Source organism: Oryzias melastigma, linkage group LG20 (assembly GCF_002922805.2).
Source record: "Oryzias melastigma strain HK-1 linkage group LG20, ASM292280v2, whole genome shotgun sequence".
Classification (NCBI taxonomy): domain Eukaryota; kingdom Metazoa; phylum Chordata; class Actinopteri; order Beloniformes; family Adrianichthyidae; genus Oryzias; species Oryzias melastigma.
This window is the reverse complement of record NC_050531.1, coordinates 11403352-11422848: the sequence shown is the minus strand read 5'-3', so window position 1 is coordinate 11422848 and position 19497 is coordinate 11403352. Positions and strand designations below refer to the sequence as shown.

Sequence of the window (19497 nt, the reverse complement as noted above, 5' to 3'; positions counted from 1 at the left end):
TCGGAAAGTTACTTTAACAACTTTACGATTAAAGAACTATCATGTAAAAGAGCTCACATTCTTTTTTTTTTATTTGTGTTTATCTAATTTTGGAAGGACTTTTAAATGAAATAGAAACTAATGAAACTCATCACTGTTTTCTGAGGCTTTATCTTCTCCAAAAGAGGAATGAACCAGAACATGTGAGGGAAATTGAGGATTTTTTTTTAGCTTGTTCTTACGCTCTTGGTAGGTTGTGAAAAGGATTCGGAATCGACTTTTCCGGCTCGCCTCGTCTGCCCACATGCGGACCACTCCCAGCGTGGAGACGAGCATGATGTCGTTGGCCACCGTGGAGCAGAACTTACTCTTCAGGTCTTCCACTGAACTGCAACAAATCAGAGTTAGATAAGAATGCACATTTTCTTACACGGCAACATGATAGTGTTATTCTGAATTACAAACCCTACAGAAAGTGGATGCAGTTTACATGTATTGCTCTTTCACACAGTCAAACCTTTAAAAAATACATTTATTTCAACCTGCAAAATAAGCTCAGACCATGAAACTGCCACCAATGTGTCTTACATGAAGTGTAAGTAACTGCTTTTCCTTGGAAATAAAAAAAACTTGTGAAAAAAGTTACTTTTCACACTTAAATGCAATAGTTAAAAATAAACTTTGGGTTTATAGTTAATTTTGGTGAAGGGATATGACTGGCAAATCCTTCAAGTAACACAAGACAGATTTAATAGACTATTATACATATATTATAAGGGGTTTATATAAATTTGATATTCATGAATTTCAAATTTAAGAAGTTTTCCCAGGGAAGAAGTGAAATCATTTTACAAAATCAAACTTGTATTGAAAAAGTAATTCTGTCTCAAGTAATTTCAGTCCATATTTTCCAATATTTCAAGACAAAAAACAATAATAATTGCTTTTTAGTGATATTTTTTTGGTACAAAATCCAACAAATTAACATGAACATTTTTGATAATATAATTTATACTGAGCCAGAAAGGTCAAGAGGGCCCCATATGGTTTAAAACTGGGCAGAAAATGTGGGCCCCAATTGGGTTTGTTCGCAGTTTTTTCTTTAAATTTTTGTTTTATGTTTTTGACTCAGCTCAAATTTATCCTACAGATTTTTTAAGAAAGGCAACTATATCCAAATTTCTGATTTTGACCTAAAACGTTTAAGACAACGAATAAAAAACACTTAAAAAGTCACCTGCCACCATCATAAACTGCTACAAAGTTGCGCTTGCATTCATTGGAATTCGCCATTTCATAGTCCAGAAAACGTAGATAGATCTAGAGACAAGAGGAAGAAAAAAGATAAAGTGAGGCAGAGTTGATAAAGCAGCAACAGCAACATGAAGAAAGTGATCAAAACAGACGAGATGAACGATTCCCTCTCTTAAATGTTGCTGAATTTGCACCTCGGTTGCCATCCCAGCAGCTGATGTAGCAGATTGACAGGCTGCAGCTAGTCATGATACATGAAAATTAAATGAGACAGTCTGTTAGCTGCTAAGATAGATTGGTTCAGATTCAACTTTAAGGAGATTTCTGTCTTTTTTTACAGCAAGCTTTCCAAACCAGGAGAAGAAATGTCCGCTCCTCCTCATTACACTCAATGCAGCTCGCTCCAATGAAGCCTTAAAATCGCACTCTAAAACAGACACGTTGTGCTTAATGAATCATTATGCGATTTATGACAGAAACAGTTCATGCACTTTAACCCCCTCAGCTCTTACTGAGTGAAATATCTACCTTGCTTGTCACCTTGACTCTTCTGGATGGCTATTCCACACTTCTGATCATTGTCTGCCACTCATTCATCAACTGCAGCTTTGCTCCACTGCCCACAGCTCTGACCAACATTACAGTACGACTCTGTAAAGTCAACCTGACATTGACAACATCACTTCTCCCAAGGTTTTATATTCCACATATGTAATAGAAGACCCCATCAAGGTCACAAATGTCAAACTAGTTCTAAGTGACAGCAGCAAAAATTGTATTTATGGTTTTATTGAGATATTACCTAAACTGCAAGATTTGAAAAAAAAAATCACCATAAATTTTGGTTAGAAAATATCTTTTTTTTGCTATTTAAATTCACAAAAAATAGGGAGAAGCAACAGTTATGTGGCACTTTCGGCAAAGATATTCAGTAAATAATCACTGGTTGGCAAGATAGGGGCCGGAAATGCCAAATCAAGGCACAAGTATTTAGCTGTCATGTGAAGTCAAATAAAACTCACATTTAAGATGAATATTTCTGTCATTTAAATAACTTGTGGGGACACAATAACAAACAGTTGGTGTTTCTTTGTTTCCAACACAAAATATTTAGAACAAATCTTTTACTTTTAGTCTAGATAAAAGTAAGAATAAATAATTGTTCACAAGTCATTGAAGTCAAGTCTCAAGTCTTTGCATGTTAGACCTAAATGCAACTCATGTTCAAGTCTCAAGTCCACATCTGTGATAGAAATAGAGTTTTCCATTCTGCCGCGCTGAAAGCATTCATCTGTAACCAAAGTCATTCCAGTCAGCAGGACATAGCTGCAAATGTAGGACACTGTAAGTTGAGAATTACAATTTTTGCCTAAATCATTTGAGACACTAATTTAAAAACTGTAATAGAACTTTCATATTTTAAGCCTTAGTCACATACGGTACACCCGTTGACCCGTACTGGTGCTCCGGACTTTTGAGTTTTCCGGGCACATAAGGGTTCACTGAGCCAAAATTTGATTGAAAATGTGCACAACAGTTAAACAGAAGGGTTCAGTGCTAAGGTATAAAGTATTGAAGAACACCAATATGCAAATGCAGATGTGCAAATGCACATGGTACATGATAGTACATTTCATTTTTAAAGTGCCCCCACAACCCACATACTTTTTCAAGATTCACCAATCCAGTAAAGCAGCTTAAATCCCCGAGCTCACGCCTGCACATGTGGGTGTCAATCCCTTTACTCCTTCCTTTTATCTTCCCCTCTCAGACGTGGGTTTTTGTCCTTCTCTTTGTAGGTTGAAACATCTCCTTTGTAAGCAAGTCCACCACTAAGATTCTTGCAAATTCAATTCCGTACATCCCGACTACAAGCTAAATGTGAAAGCCACGGCAGTTCCAGAGAAACTTCAACCTTGGTCTGGACTTTAGAGCCTGCGATGTCAAACGTTTGCTTTGTAGCTGATCAGTCAAAACTTGGTTTTTGTTGCCAAACTGCTGCAAAGCTATCTTAAGCTCAAGAGACGGTTCCAGGATGGCTTTTGGACAACTGCAATAAATCTATTGAGCTTTATTTTGAACATACCGGTACTCAAAATCCTAGAGAAACAAGCACATGGTGGGGAGATTAAGAACCCGAACACACAAGAGGATATTTTAAACAACCCCTTACAAAACCCCTTAGCACCTTGTCACCCCCCCATTGCAGCTGTTTTTAGCCTTAAAACTTTATTCAAGCTGACATTTTTTTGGGAATTCCACCCCAAATAAAGTTTAAAAGTAGCACTCATAATTTATTTTTATTGTATTTATACTTAAATTGTTTCAGGCAAACACCAGCCCAGTGCTGTAGTGTCATAACGGGGGTGGTGATTAATTTATAAAATAAAGAGGGTATGGTATTGATCCCAGAGGAACTCCTCTTTTAATTTCTATTAGATAGAATTTTTAATTATTACTCACTCTTGTCGATACTCTTTACAGCTAACTTTTTCAAATTTTTTGATTGTTTCCCAAGATTAATTAAAAACATTTGTACAGAGATTTTGGATTCACTGATGCACACAATTCAAAATGTGCTGCACCAAAATGAACGATAATACAAAACTAATTTACCACTATTCCTGAAGTGTGATGCAAACATAAAAAATAGCATATAAAAAGTAGAAATGCCTCATGAGGGGTGTAAAAGTATGGATCAGAACAAAGGGGAATAAGCTGAATTTATGGCGTCCAAAGAGAATCTAGCAAATTGGCAAACTTTTATTAGGAAAAAAAAACATTATTCCTTCCAAAATGTGTATTTGTTTATATAAAAGAACCTTTTTTGGCAGAAGCTGTCATAAAGTAATACCATGATAGCATTAAAATTGCTGCAGTGCTGTCACTTCTGGCAACAACTCATGGTCATTACTGCTTACCTGCAGGTAATCTTACCCTTGCCATCTCTCTCAGCCATCTGCTATCTAACCCCTAAACCCCATCCCTTAAACATTTAGACCTCTGAAAAAAATGCATTATTAAGTATCTCTCCATTTTTCCTTCCTTCATCCACCTCGTTTTTCCGACTTTATACCCAATCTTCCGACTTTTCCTCTGGAGTGCTCCGGTGCAGTCTAATTAGAGCCTGCAGTATGGGATGTCATTATCTCTCTACTGTTTCTGGCACAATGGGCGCAGTGCAGTACTATTTCAGCACGGGGAGAAAAAAGTATAACCCCATGCATGCACATACAGCATTCAGCGACGGTGGGAGGGGGATGGTGCGCTTGTAGTGGTTGCATTCAATGCAGCTCCTCCACTGCTGCACGTTTGACAGAAGCCTGGAAATGTATTTCATACATTACAACACTCTGACAGTGCAGATGAAAGTGGTAGGGAATGTTCTGCTCTTCTACATCATTCCTGGCACTTACATCTTAAAACTACTGAGTGACAATTTAATCAGGTGAAATATTCAACTTGACATGCTCATTTATCAATTCTGTTACTGTGTGATAATTGTATATATCTTTCAGCATTTATCAGTGCTGTGAAACACGTTTTTAAGCGCTTACAGTCAATTCAGGACTACATATTAGATGGGGTAAGAAGTATTGTCCTATCGGTAGTGGGTCTGGAACAGGGTTGCAGAATTGAGGCAATGTTTAACCCTTCAACACCAAAGATAATACCGGCGACACTTAAATAACACACGCTTGGAAAGTTAGGTACTAACTTAGGTCCATCATTTCAACTGAAAGTTGTTTGATATGAGGCGATACTGGATATCATCATCCAATACGCAATATGGTTTATCATTAGCTGCATTCACATTGACTATTAAATTACGCAAATTTGATTTGCAATAGTAAATTTGCCTAATGGAAACACAACAAAAACTCTGATTTATCAAAGACTTCTTACGTTTGGAGGTCCTGGTTTTTGAGGTGTTTCAAAATTGAGATATTTCACAAAACTAAATTTGGAAACATGTTTTTCCCGTTGAATGAGTGACAGCGCCCGCACAGGTGGACACCACAAGAGGTCTCACAGCATCACACAGTTCATCAAAAGTTGAGCGTGTCATGTGGAATTGTTGGTTCCACTTTCCCCAAATTGCTTCATCTGTAGCCACTTTTTTTATAAATAAGTCATTTTTGAATGACTTATCACGAGTTAGTTTGTGTTTATTTGCATAAATATTGGAAACAGTTTAATTTAATGCATAGTAAGCATTCACACAATTCTCGTAAAAACTGTAAATCTCAATCACACTTTAAGTGATTTCAGCAATCTTGGTATGAAATGGTTCAGTTTGTTCATGACAGTACTGCGTGTATTTTTGGTATTCAAAAACTTTACAGTTTTTGAATTATTGAGCAAAATATGCCTCATTGGAAATGAATGAGAAAGTCTTCAAATTTCAAAGTTTTAAGTAGATTAGCAACAAGCCTTTAAATATATTCATGGGCTATGATCTCATCTGTTTTGTAAAGGATATAATATTTTAGTAATTGGCATCTACTGAGGTTTTTTAGGGCTAAATTGGAGTTTAGCTCATATTTAAGCAACACACTGATTTTTTTTTTTTAATTAGGTCAACTTTGGCGCTCTTTCATGAATCTTTAACAAAATTTCCTTTAAGCAAATTTAACATTTTAAAGATTTTGCATTTTCAGCATATCTCTTCAGCAACTAAAGTAAATTGCATCACCATTTTCAGCAAAAAGCTTCAGCATCTTCAGCGACTAATTTCAGCAAAATGCATTCACACTAGCATGATTGCATTTAATGCTACTTTTCTAGTTTTTTTTATAACATTGATAGAATTGTGATAAACATTTGGGAATGTGTGTAATGGAAACGCTGCCAGTGTATTTGCTTTTTCAAAATTTCATTTTCTAGAAATTACTTTTGATTTTCCAAAAAATATATATTTTTCTTTTTTTTTAAATCATTTTTGTCTTTTAAATTTTGCTTTCTGGAATTTTTAATATTTGTTCTGCTTACTTAATTATCATTGATCTTTAAAATATTTTTGCGTCCAGTGATTTGTTGATGTGATTTGGACTTCAGGGCCACCGTAGTAAAAGGCTGTATATCAGCATAAGGCTCCTTTTCTCTGCTTCAAAATCCGCTGGAATTACATTAAATGCATAAATGGTTGAAGAATTATGGTAGTTAGTAGAATGTTAACAATGGAGCTAAAGTTCAGATGTTAATCTCTTAAATGAAGAATCTAGTTAAAGGTCAGGTTAAAATAGCACCTCTGCATGCTGATCAAAAAGTTTAATGGCTACACAAATGTGAGAAAAAAAAACAGAAAAAAGAAACATATGCTCCTATTTTTTAATATCTGGCTAGTGCATCAACAAAAGAACCAGCAATATCCCAGAAGAACATTTACAGCAGCTTTTACGTGCTTCCAGGATCAAGTTAGACACAGATGAAAGGTTGTAGCACTTGTAAAACATGGCCTTTTCAAGCACTGCTGCTACAGCCATAGGACACTTTTCATCTTGTGAGATTAATGCAACACAGGTACTTCTGGTAGCTTACCTAAAGTAGTAAGTATAAGGTGTTGAAGTAGTATTAAATTTTGACCCTATATGTGGACCTATGAGTCCTTGAAATGCCCATATCACTACTCTACACTGTTTTTTTAGCATACAAAGTCTACTTTTGTTGTGAACTGGCACTATGTGACTGGATAAATAAGTGTTCAGGTGTATCCAAAAGACCAGCAGCATAAAGAAGTGCAGCCTGCTGTAGCCTCAGGGTCAAACTGCTATTTTATCACAGTTTCATCCTCCTGTTCTCCTTTTCTCCTCTCCAATTCCTTCTCCTTCTGTTCCACTTGGCAACAATGCAAAGATTAAAAAAAAAATAGCACTGACTCAAAGTAATCCCCCGTTTTGCCTGACCCTATTTGGGGTCAGACGGCAAGCAATCACTCCACCCCACAAATGCTTACATATTAATACTTACAGCTGCAAACAAACGCACATACTGTATCAGAGCATCTTGATGCAAGCCCTCATCTTGTAGAAACAACACAAAATTTGTCTCAGCCTGTTTTTTCTTGGCTTTATTTATTACTTTTCTGTGTTTTTTTTTCTTTACCTCACATAGCTTTAAACCGAAGTTGCACTTGATGGGACAACAGTTTATAGCACTAACCTTGGAACGAGGTGGAGCGCGGATGTACCATTTACAGTCGACTGCCTCGGCAGCACCAGCTTTGCCGTCTCTGGTTATCTGATGAGACTCGACGATCCCTTCAGGGCCAACCATGTCGTACTGACAGGCTGAAAGAAACACCAGCATGTGCATAAACAAACATGCAAATGTTTCTGCTTTCATGCAATATGGGAGGACTCACTTGCTTCACACACATTTGGAAAATTTAAGAGAACAAAAACCTGCCAAATATTTGAGTAAAATAATGTGTAATGATATCTTTCTTTTTTTATTTTTTTAAGGTAATGTGTTTTTTACTGCCTTCCTGCTACAACTATAATTTAAAAGAACAGGAATGAAGAAAAAGCTCTTTTTAAAAGTTTGGCACAGACTGTTGAGTTGTTAAATCAGGGCAGTTAAAGAGTTTCTGAGCACAACGGTGTGCCAACAGATTCAGAAAGAAATACAGACAGACTGGCATTCTGAGAATGTCTGTATTATTTCTCGGAAAGGGACTGCACTAATCAGATTCATCTCCACAAATGGTGACATGATGGGTACAAAAAACTTGTGGGAAGATACATAAGCTAAAGGTTAACTTATCCCTTTTGGGGTGATGGGGTTGCTGGAGCCTATCCCAACATCTGTTAGGTGGAGGCAGAGTACACCCTGGACAGTTCACCAGTCTGTCGCAGGGTTTTGTAGTGCATAGAAAGCACATAATGCAGCAATTTAATCTGTTTTTGTTCACAGTTCAGATGGCCTTAACCGTACATGATCACAAATGTAAAATTCAGTCCAACTGAGCACACATTTAGAACATTTTAGCTGTAGGAGATTAACGTCAAACTAGTTAATTACTTTCTTTTTTAAGAGGAGTATGGTAGAATTAGTGTAGAAATTATCTGTGTTGCATTTTCGTAATTAAATTCCACATTTTTTTGTAGTTTAAGCACAAAAGTTGTATCATTAGGAACTGTTTTTAATCTTTTGGAATCTTTTCGTAGTTAATGCTTGTGTTGTATCTTTTTTTTCCAGTTTGCTTTATCACTGATCACACCTGGTTTGTGTTTATTTTCTCAGCGGCTTCGGTTCACCATGACTGAATTCAGCCGTTTGGCTCCTGCCATGTGTTTGTTTCATCTGTTATTCATTTTTATGTGCGTCTCGGTTCCAAGGTTTTAGTAATCTTGCTTTTGCCAGGCTTCCTATTTTAAAATGTTTTTTTGTTTGTTTGTTTATTTATTTATTTTTGTTGTTGATTTTCCTCTTCCTGTTTTTCTAACCAACCAAACCGTGGCACATTTAAATCTCTCCCTTGTGAAAATAAGACATAAAGAGAGAAGAAAGACAGAGGACCAGAGACAGAAGAGTATACCTACAGGGCAGTGGTGGAGGAACTCCCAAGTCTCCAAAGTCTGGATCTGAAAAGAGAGGGGGCGGGAACATACATTTTTAAAGAACAATAACAAATTCTCAATCTCAGCAGAGCCACAAACAGTGACACAATGCTATATGCAAATATGCCTTCATCAAATTAAATAGTATAACTGTCCATACAAACCTGTTAAAACTTTTTTTTCTTTTGTCAAACAATGAATTTATCTTCAACCTTTTTATTAGTATTGCAATAAAGATATCACATATAGTAAAGTGAAGCCTTTGTGTGTGGCATGTTACATACAAAAATTAAATGCCTGTAGCAGGTGTAAAAAAAAAAAAAAAAAAAAAAAGAAATTAAATGTAGCTACTTAGTTTAGTCAAGTGACTGGCCTGGTAACCTAAAAGAGTACATCATTTAGAGAAATTCAGCATATTTTTAAATTGCATTGCCAAAGTACTATTTTATTTTTACAGTTGCTCTTTCAAATTGACTTAATAAACTTATAATCCATCATCTTTAGAGACTGACAATCACAAACTGATCTGATTGTTACAATGGCAGCCTTCTTAAGGAAAAATAATAACTAAAAAAAATGATTAAGTAAAAAAAATAGTGTGTATGGCGACACAATCCTATTTTCAATGTATAAAATGACAGCTAAAATGTCTGGATTTTGATATTCTTCATCATTTTTAAACTTTTCTTTTTGCCGAATCAAAGAGGTTCCTTGATCTAAACACATGAGAACTGCTGCAGTGTTTATATTACGTAATATGTTGCTATTATGTTTTTATATTGACATAAAATGAGCACTTTTCAAGTTCGGTGAACTAAAAAGAAAAAAAAAATCATTACAGCTTTTATTCTGCATGAAGAGAAAAGGCAAACAAACAACTTAAGCTTCACAATAACATCAAAGCGAAGTTAGATTTTTGTAGAATGATACAGAAGCAAACGGTAAATATCTTCTAGCTGTCCTCTAACACAGGAATAGGAACTCTTTTTGGCAAAACTTTAATCTTCGGGGGTTCAAAAACGAGAGACTTGGCAGATGACAAAATGTATGCATATACCTTCGTGAATTGATCTTAGATTATAAGATCCTAACTTTTAACACAACTTGTATTTATTTAGGAGATGGGAAAAAAAGCCATTTTTGTGTATAATGATGCAACAAATTAATTCAACAAGAGCTTAGTTGTGTAATGACTTCCTGTTTTGAACCGCTTACCCAAAGATACCACATTACTGCTAAGATTGATTTCCAAAAAGACAGAAATGAACTTCTGGATCATCTCTCTTCTTTCACATTATTACTTTTGCTTCATGCTGTGTTTGAAGATTTTTTTTGTCTAAAAAAACTGATGAATAGTTCATCCTTAAAATGAATGTGAATCCCATGTAACAACCTTACAGTGAACTGCTCGATTACGACGAGCGTTCTGCAGGTGGTCTGTCCCACAGTCAGGTGAGGAAAGAAATACAGGAAATTCTTCAAATGAAGTTTTGTTTTCATATCCATTGAAACACTGTTGACATGCTCACTTGCAAAAAGAAAACCATGACAAAAATGAAAAGTTAAAGTACCAGATAATTATTAATATGAACTATGAGTAAGAATTGGATCAGTGCAGAGGTTCAGTTTTGGGGGATCCATCTAACATCTTGATGAGTTTGGATTGACTGCAGACCTCAGAGATAGAAAAGACAAAGAAAGGACAGAAAAGAGGAAATGGATGGATGAGAATGATGAATGGTAGGTGGAGGAGGAAGGACTAGACAAATGGATTAGACGAGGGAGTATAGGTGGGGGATGAATGGATGGAAATGGAATACGTATAGAGAACGGATGGGCGGATGAGACTGTATGTGCAGGAGGAAAGAAAGCCTGTATGGAGGAGGAGGCAGTGTGAGAGAGGAATGAATCGATGAGGATAGCATATTGGTCGTAGGAAGTGATGGATCAATGGATGGGAGGAGAGTGTAAATAAAAAGAGTTTAACAAAAATGAACAATTAGAGAAGAATTGGGTTAAAAATGTGACCTTTCAGTTATAGGAGATGGTCATCAAATCATTAAAAATAAGAGATGTTTGTTGATTGCTGAAAGATAGTTGTCAGCTGATTAAAGATGCTAATCAGTAAATTAGAGATGGTCATTCCGTGATTTGCGAAGGTCATCAGGTAAATGAGGCGTGGCCCTGATTTTGGACCTCAAGTTAGCTATATTAACACTATTTCTCTGAACTTAAGACACATCTACAGCATAAAATCCATTCCAGCATATCTTATTCAATTATGTTGTCGCGTCAGATCTGCAGACCGCTTTCCAGAAACTAGAAACGCACAGAAAATCTGATTGTTCACTGCCACATCGTGACATAACCGCCACTGTCTGAGCTCCGAGTGGAAAATGAGGTCTGATTGCACAGTGGGAAACTTTGCCTAAATGTCACCGTTTTCTTATTCCTTGACCATATATGTATTATATGTGGTAATGTTTCTGACCTTTCTCTCTGGGTCAACATTTGTGATGAATAAACATGAAAAAATGATTAAAAACCAACAAAAACAACATCAGATGTTTAAAAGAGCCAATAAAATGCGGAATTTAATAGCCTGAATATTTATTATATTGGACAATAAAACCCTGTGAGATAAAGAAAACCAAAGGCAGCAAATCCTTGACTTAATCCTAACAATGTTTAAGTCAAATAAAAAAATTGGAACATTCAGAACTGTAAATTATTTGTGTGAACAAAAAGACATGCTCAGGATTTAAAAGTTTCTCTTGATACTTTACAACACTTTTCCACTGATTAACTGCTACTTTCAACCGAGGCTTGAATGATTCAGTCTGTTCAAAGCTGAGTGGGAGAAACAGCGCAATTGAAACCACTTTGCTGGCCTTGCACAGCTCAGTGGTAATGAATATGTTTTTTTTGTTTTTTTTTTCTTTGGAGAAAATAATGTTTTGCTTGAATTTATGCCTCGAATACACTCTCCCAAGAAAAGACATTACAAGGGCACTTTAACACAACAGGTCATTTTTTTTTTCTCCAGGGAGGCACGGCGAACTAGCATCCATTATTCAGAATATACATTTCCTTCTTCATATCCAAGATGACAACAAAAAGTAACCAAATATTTACTCACTACAAGAGTGATTCGTTTTTTTAAAGCATTTTACATTTGAGTTATCACACCAAACAACCATAAATTAAGTGCCAACAGATAAAAATGTCAAATTAGAAGTGTTATACCTAGCGTATAGCTTCAATAAAATGTTTGTTTTTTTTACTAATTCTGGGAAAGATCTTTTGTTTTCCTGTATTTTGTAATGCAATTGAACTGAAATGAGCAAAGATTGTAGAGCTGTAATGGGAACCATACATTACTTTGAAAGGTGCATTACTGACCAGTATGAGTCACTGACTCATATCGGCAAGTAATGCACCAGAAATCAGTGCAGGAAACTGAAAACACACTTGAAAAAAAAAAAAAAACTTATATGACATTTTATGACAGGTATTCATTACTGCTTCCTTTTGTTTTGGCTGTTGAGGTGAGGGCTGGAGCTTCAATGGAACTGACATTTGCAGAGTAAAATGTCAGTATTGAAGCTGCAGTTTGCCATCACAACTATAGCATCAGAAAGTAGGAAAGTCTACTTTTCCTCAAAAAATATTTTGGTTTCTGCACTGCCGAGAGCCTGGATTTATGTCATGTGGTTTGGCTGTTTCAATTGATCACTCACACAGGTGCTTTATGGGAAATGAAAAATTGAACGGTAGAACAAACCTCTAAAAAACGACTCAAAGCCCTCGTTTTAATGCTTGGTTTGACCCCTTTAGGCTACAGTAGAAACACATTAATAGTGGGGCTGAGAAGAAAATCAATACAGTAATATATGTGCAATACAAAAACCTATTTAATGGCATTCATATGTTTTGATTTTATATGTCATTGAACATATTCCTACTTTTGTTGCACCAAATGTTGCTGCTTTATGACTTTTACTGACAATAAACGCAAAAATAAGGAAAATTTGACTGGAAGTCAACAAACAAAAGTCATAATAACTAAGTGTCTTGTCACAGTTTTGGGGTTTATCAGTTAAAACGATGCTCAAAAAATGTATTTCCATACAAGTAGAGACGAATAAGGCATAATTAATGAGGAAGGACTACAATCTTCACTGATTTTGAAAAGGGAGCCATTTTTCTTTTATAAAGATAAAAAGTAAAAACAAAAATAGGAAAATTGAAAAGGGCTGAGAAGAAACTGATAAGCAAAATGTCAAAAAGACAGGGGTGGGACGTACAAACTGAAAATGCTTCTTTCATATTTTGGTTGGTGCGTTCAAACGAGGGTATCATGCTGATTCCAATCAGATCTGACCTTTTTGTTTTTAGAGAAGTTTGCAACACACATTGTATTAGATTAATCTGATAAACACAAGTTGAAAGGTTCCATTCATGTGGAAATGAGCCTCTACTTGAGCAGAGGAGCAACATTCAGAAAAGCAGTTTTAGATAATGAGATTATACCGTCAGCAGCAGGTGTTTAGCTAATAGAACAATTTTTTTAAAAAGAAGCCCTATTTAAAGGTCGTGTCACACTGCTGCTATGTACATTTTGGAGAAATTTGGTCATACATAGAAAATGTTCTGGTCTTTATATGTGAAATTTTCACAGATGTATCATGAATGAATCACATTAAAACCACAAAAGACGTAGGAATAAACCACGTAAAGATCAGATAAGCCCACACGTCATTGAATTTCTTCACTTTGGTCCATGACAGTTGCTGTCCATGGTGCTGAAAAAAATGTGATTTCTACTAAATACGCTGAATATCAAAGTGAAAAATGTCAATGAAGCGTGGGTTTATCTGATCTTTGCATGGTTTCTTCATACTTCAATGACCCTCGATGGACATCTGCGCACAACGAGGAATGAGGGATGCATGAAATACTTTACTTATATCATGCATGTATCATGAAAGACCGAAATTACATACGTGGAACATGCGCAAAATGTTCGTAATGGCAGTGTGGGATGGCCTTTAGAAAAGGTTTTTGCTTTTTTACCTCCCATAAGCACTAAGCAACATTATCACATGATTTACAAGCTTCTTTTTACAAATAAACATGACAAATGTCTTGCTTGAAAGTACAACAAATCCTATTTTAGATGGAGAACCAAAAACGCAACCACTTCATGCTGGTTTCCAGGCGACGTCAGAGTAAGGAAGTTTAAGTCTGATTCAGGTATTTTTACTTGATTCCATCCTTCTAATGTCACAAAGCAAGATAACTGGAATATTTCCTAAACAATATCCGTTAATGACCTTTATTAACAGCCACATTTCCATTCCCATTCTTCCAAGTCTGTCAGAAATTAAAAATCAAAGTTTGAGACGGTTAATGAAACTGTGGCCTCCAGGTCATCCATTATGGCTGATTCAGAAAGGTACTACGAGGCTTTGACTTCACTAACCTAACCTTAATTATATGAGTCTATAGAACTTTGATAGGACTTGTGCACAGCTGTGTTTGACACACAAGGAGAACATTTTATTCTGGTCCTTTGATAAAAGCTGTTATTATAAACAAATCTTAAACACCTCAGAATTTCAATAATTGGCTGAATTTGTATCAATTATTCAAGTACGACAATCGAGAAAAAGATGAGTTAAGAGTGCTTTTCAATTGAAATTGATTTAACTGTGAAGTTATAAGCTCTCCACAAAACCTAAGCTTAGATGCTCTTGTGCTTATGGCAAGGTGAAATGTTCAAAGCATCAATACATGTTTCTGTCTTTAAGTCTGACAGAACAGAAACAACGTAGAGGTTTGCTATCAGGATGCTGACACATGAAGGGTTTTTTTTTTTTTCTTGACATACATTGTGTTCTTTGAAGTTTTTCTATAGTTCTCAACATCTGTGTGGGATAAAAGTCTAACTTCGTTAAGAATGTGGCTTAAGCTCATCTAAGGATGGAGACATAGTTTCCTTGAACTAATGGCACACTTGTCCTCTGTTCCTATAACCTACACGCACATTGGGTTTTAACACTCTCCATCAAAGAGTAGATTCCATTATTCTACACATTAAATTTACGAGTGGTGTTTCTTTTTCTTTTTTTTATTTTAGATCTAGGGCATGCTGGAGAGATAAGGTTTGTTGGCTGGCCAGAGGAGGGGGTCAGGGAGAGGAGGATGTGGGTTTCCTTGCCAAGCTATTTCCCCTTGTGACCCACCTCCCCCCCAAAAACGTGTATGATTGATGGATGTTAGCAGGTTAGAGTTCTGCTCTGAATAAAAGAAGTCTACCTTAAAAAGCTAAGCATTAAAAATAGTTTAAAAAAAAACATTTTTGCCCAAAAACTGATCTTAATTTTCGATTTATACATTTATTTTTCTCTAATGCCATTTATAGTTTCAATGCGGTAGAATATCTCTTTATATTTGCCTTATTGTAAGCTGTGATAATTTTAGCAATTAAATTATGATATTTGTTCACTTGAAAACACATTTTACAAGAAAACGTTTTGATAACCACAATAAATTGACAGTTAAGAGCAAATTGTAAAACTAATAATAATAATAATAATAAAATAAATGGATACTGAACTGAATCAAACAGAACTGTTAAAAAAATGACTTACTTAATCTTAAATTTTATTAATTTAGAAAATTGGCAGTTGCACCCAGCCCTGCTATTAACAGTTATATTTTTACATCTCCAATATGGTTTAAATAACCCAATATGGTTTGTTAAAATTGTAATTTAAACAGAAACATTTTACAAAAGCTTACACACAAAGTAAATTTGGATATCGACCTGTTTTGATACCGATACTTTTTTGAAATGTTGTATTATAGAATCATTTTGGAAATACACAATTTTTTGTCCTGTGTATAATAAAAAAGATATGGACTTTTAACAAACAAATGTTAAAATAATGTTACAACAATCAGAACAGAGCATACATCAAATATAGGACATTTATAAAATAATGGCATAATAATAAGAAAGCAAAAACTAGTGCAAAATGTATATTTAAAAAAGTGACAAATATGTAAGAACAACAGCACATAAAACATTTAAAAAAAATAAATACATAAATAAAGGGAGTTAAAAAATATCAAAGTTAGTGAAAAAAGTAAACAAAAGCAACATTGCCATAAAAAATAAAAATATAAACAACAAAAATTTCTGCCGTTGTGTGCAAATGTGTTTTTTCTTAATGACTCTCTCTGCTCTCTGATGAAGCAGGGAAGTGAGGGGCAAAGTGTGAGGGGGTGGTGTGTTATTTTACACACACAAACAATTTGGCCAGAAAGAGCAGTTTCCTGCACAAATTGGGTGGGATTTTACTCAAATTTGGTTATTTTTTGCCCAGTCTGGCAACACTGCAGACAGATAGACACTGTGCTTGCACTAACTCCATAAGCGAATTTAAGCTTTTTACTTGACGTATTGAAGAAAAACTGCAACGAAAGTTGCAAAAGTATCGATGTTTTACATCATGAAGTTAGTTTTGTATCATATATGACATGCTGTCATTTAACAAAACAGATACCGATTTACTTTTATTCAGATGGTTCTGAAATGTTGGCAATAAACATAAATAAAAAGAGCAATTTTGAGCATTTGACTTCCATCAGGTTTATTTAATAGAATACATTACAGATCCACATTTCTGTTTCATTTAAAACTTCTATAAGTAATCAAATCCTAAAATATGAAATATTTTGGCAAAACTTAAAAAGTTAAAAAAACATACAAGCATAAAATTCACTACTCACCGCGCCATTTTCCAATATCATAACTAAAAAAGTATTTGCAAAAAGCTTTTCTGAAAAATATTCATAAATTCACTAATTTGCTTTCAGCTTTTCAAACCTCTCAAGTGTTTAAAAGTTTGCAGAGGATTATTTTTTTATCAAAAAGCACAATTTTGTCATCTTAATTAACTATTCCTTTCTTTCTTTTTGCTGTTTGAGTATTTTGGGTAATTTACCAACAAAAATGACTTTAGTTCTTTGACCTTAAATCAAACGCATATAAGTAAATCAATGATTTTTTTGTACTGAAAATTTAAATTCTGACTTTATAAGGCAATTAAAAAAAAATAGTATTTGTGTTAAATGCTCCTACAAATAAATATTCAGCTTGCTAATAACAGCAGATGTCAGGCTTTGTATTTTTTACGCAGCTTTAAGCAATCTACATACCTGTAAACACAACTCTATGCACTGATAGATGCACACACACACATGGGAAAAATAACACTGATAATTTGAATTTTTTTGTAATAAATAGCTTTGAAAAAAACTGATGAATATTTCCAGATTAGCTCTGTTGAGCTGCACAGATGAAAACGTCCTTCATAAATTCCCTCGATAGAGGCACAGAAATGAAAAGAAAGTGCCGCAGGCCTGTCGGCAAGAAATGTGAATTCCTAATAACAGCGTGCTGCCATTTGTATTGTTATGTGTTTCATAATATGGAGACTCCGGAATATTTTATTAATGGAACCACAATAAGTTTGATTTGGAGACGAACAGCAGCTCTGTTGTGACAGGGCCGTCACTCCTTAACTGAATGTGTAACTGCATGTGAATGAGAACAAATGCTCCTATGGTTTCAGTGTGAGGCAACTTTCCAAGAACGAAACACACACAAACACAAACAGACGCTCTTGCAGAGTGTTACCTCGCGTGGAAAAAAGCCTCAATTTCACAGCGGCCTCATTTCCCCTCAGCTGCTCACTGGTGACATTTAAATAACCATCTGATTAATAATCTCTGCTTAAGTGGTTTATCAAGTTAATGAATGGCTGCCATTAATCACAGCAGACAGAGCTTCAGCTGGAGTTCCACAGACAGACAAACCAAGAAAAACAGAGAAGGAGACGAACAAAAGAAAGTGTGGAGCAAATGTTGGACTTGACCAAAAGTCAGCATAAAAAGCTCCTTTTGATGAAACTGAGATTGAAACATCATTTTGTATCCACCCTGCATATGATTCCAAATGATCCTAAATGAGAAGATCCCGGAGTTTGTTCTAATCCACAAGCACATGCCAACCCTGATAAGAGCAGGAGGAAGATTCCCACAAAGAAAAAGAACTCATCTTATGCGTATGGTGTGCACAAAGTGACACGCAATATTTCTTGTATTTATCTTGGGAAGCCTGGCTCTTTCTATCTCACACTCGTAGACAGTTTGTCCTTGACTCTCTAAATGTAAAAAACGGACTGTACTCCAGCAAGATGAGCCTGTGCTTGCCTAAATCCCCCTGAGAAATATCCACTCTTACCACAGTCATCTCTGGTTCAGGTGCCCTTGATTAAAGCACTTAACCCTGGGTTACTCAGGTGGAGGTGTTCAGGATCCAGAACTTAAAAATTGTAGAATTCTTTTCCTCTTGTTGGAAAGACGGTCACTTTTATTGACGAAAAATGACAGAAACTGAGTGATCTCTACCCTAAAGTGTACATTGATTTACATGATGCATTATTGATCTTCACATGAGAAGCAGCTATAGAGAAGCTCTCATAGAACACGAGGACACTGTGTCTTGCTCTAAGACACAATGAAAATCAGTTTCTCTGGGTCTTTGGTTTATTTCTGGCTTCTAAACGTGTTTGAAAAAAGCTTCCTCTTCCTCTTTAAAGCTCAGGTTAAAACGCTGACCTACACTTTTGCCAGCAGCAGCTACACACATTTGTGTTTACCAGTATTTGCAGCTTTAAAGTTTTTTCTTTTTCATTATTACAACACCATAATAAATATAATAAAATAAAACAATTTAGAATTTAATATTAATTCACAACAAGGTTTAGTCATTTTTATCCTTGTCAGTAAGGTCATGTGGTTTTTGTTTTCTAATTGTTCATTTTTTTTCTAATAAAATCTATAAATAAGTACATTTAATTTACAGAGGTATATTACCTGGTTGTTTGTCATCTAATATGCCAAAAACTTTGGCTTTTTTAGCCTCCACTCTCACAAACTTGTCAACGGATGTTTTTATACATAAATGCCGAATGAAGTCATTCATACAGTATAATGAAAAGGTTGGAAAATAAATTATAATATATTTGTGAGGCTAATAATTATTTATTTACATAAAAATGAAGTTAAACGTATAGGATTGTGCTTGTTATGACTTATGGCATTGCAATTTTAATGAGAAAAATCTAATCACATTGTTGCTTACCACTTTTTCTGTACATTTAGGAGGATTTTTCATCACTTATTTTTTAATTATTGGATCAGCAGGTTCAGAATTACAGCTGAGCCAAGTCTTTATGGCACAACCATATTTACTTACACTAATTAAACTGATGGATTTATTATTACAACCTTTGCTATAAACTCTTTTAACAGCAAAGGTCAGTGTTTGTGAGCATTTTCTTTATTGCTAAATTCCAAACACTAACTTTCATTTGTGAGCTCTGATGGAAATTACATTTTAAAGTGCCATTTCCAGCTGGATATGAAAGTGCCATCTGGTGGTAATAGAAAACCAAGATCATTTTTATAAATGCGGCAGCATGTTCCGTTTATAAACACTAAATTTGTTCTAAATGGTGTCTGGAAATGACTGTGGCGCATCACAGCTGATTATTGAAACTTGCATTGATTTAATAAATAAATAAGTAAAAAAAAATGACCTGATCTGTGTCCTCTCTTTCTCATG

At 35.2% G+C, this 19497-nt stretch overlaps 1 protein-coding gene across 5 annotated transcripts in view; it reads right to left on the bottom strand.

Moving 5' to 3' along the window:
• neto1l (neuropilin (NRP) and tolloid (TLL)-like 1, like) overlaps positions 1-19497 on the bottom strand; it is a 68913-nt gene that overhangs the window by 13858 nt on the left and 35558 nt on the right. For all 5 annotated transcript variants that reach the window (XM_036217399.1, XM_024280401.2, XM_036217400.1 and 2 more), the window contains 4 exons: positions 8778-8819; positions 7396-7523; positions 1217-1299; positions 222-367 (listed from right to left, as the gene is read on the bottom strand). In XM_036217399.1, the coding sequence (XP_036073292.1) occupies positions 222-367; positions 1217-1299; positions 7396-7523; positions 8778-8819 (399 nt within the window). The remainder of the gene's footprint in view (positions 1-221; positions 368-1216; positions 1300-7395; positions 7524-8777; positions 8820-19497) is intronic.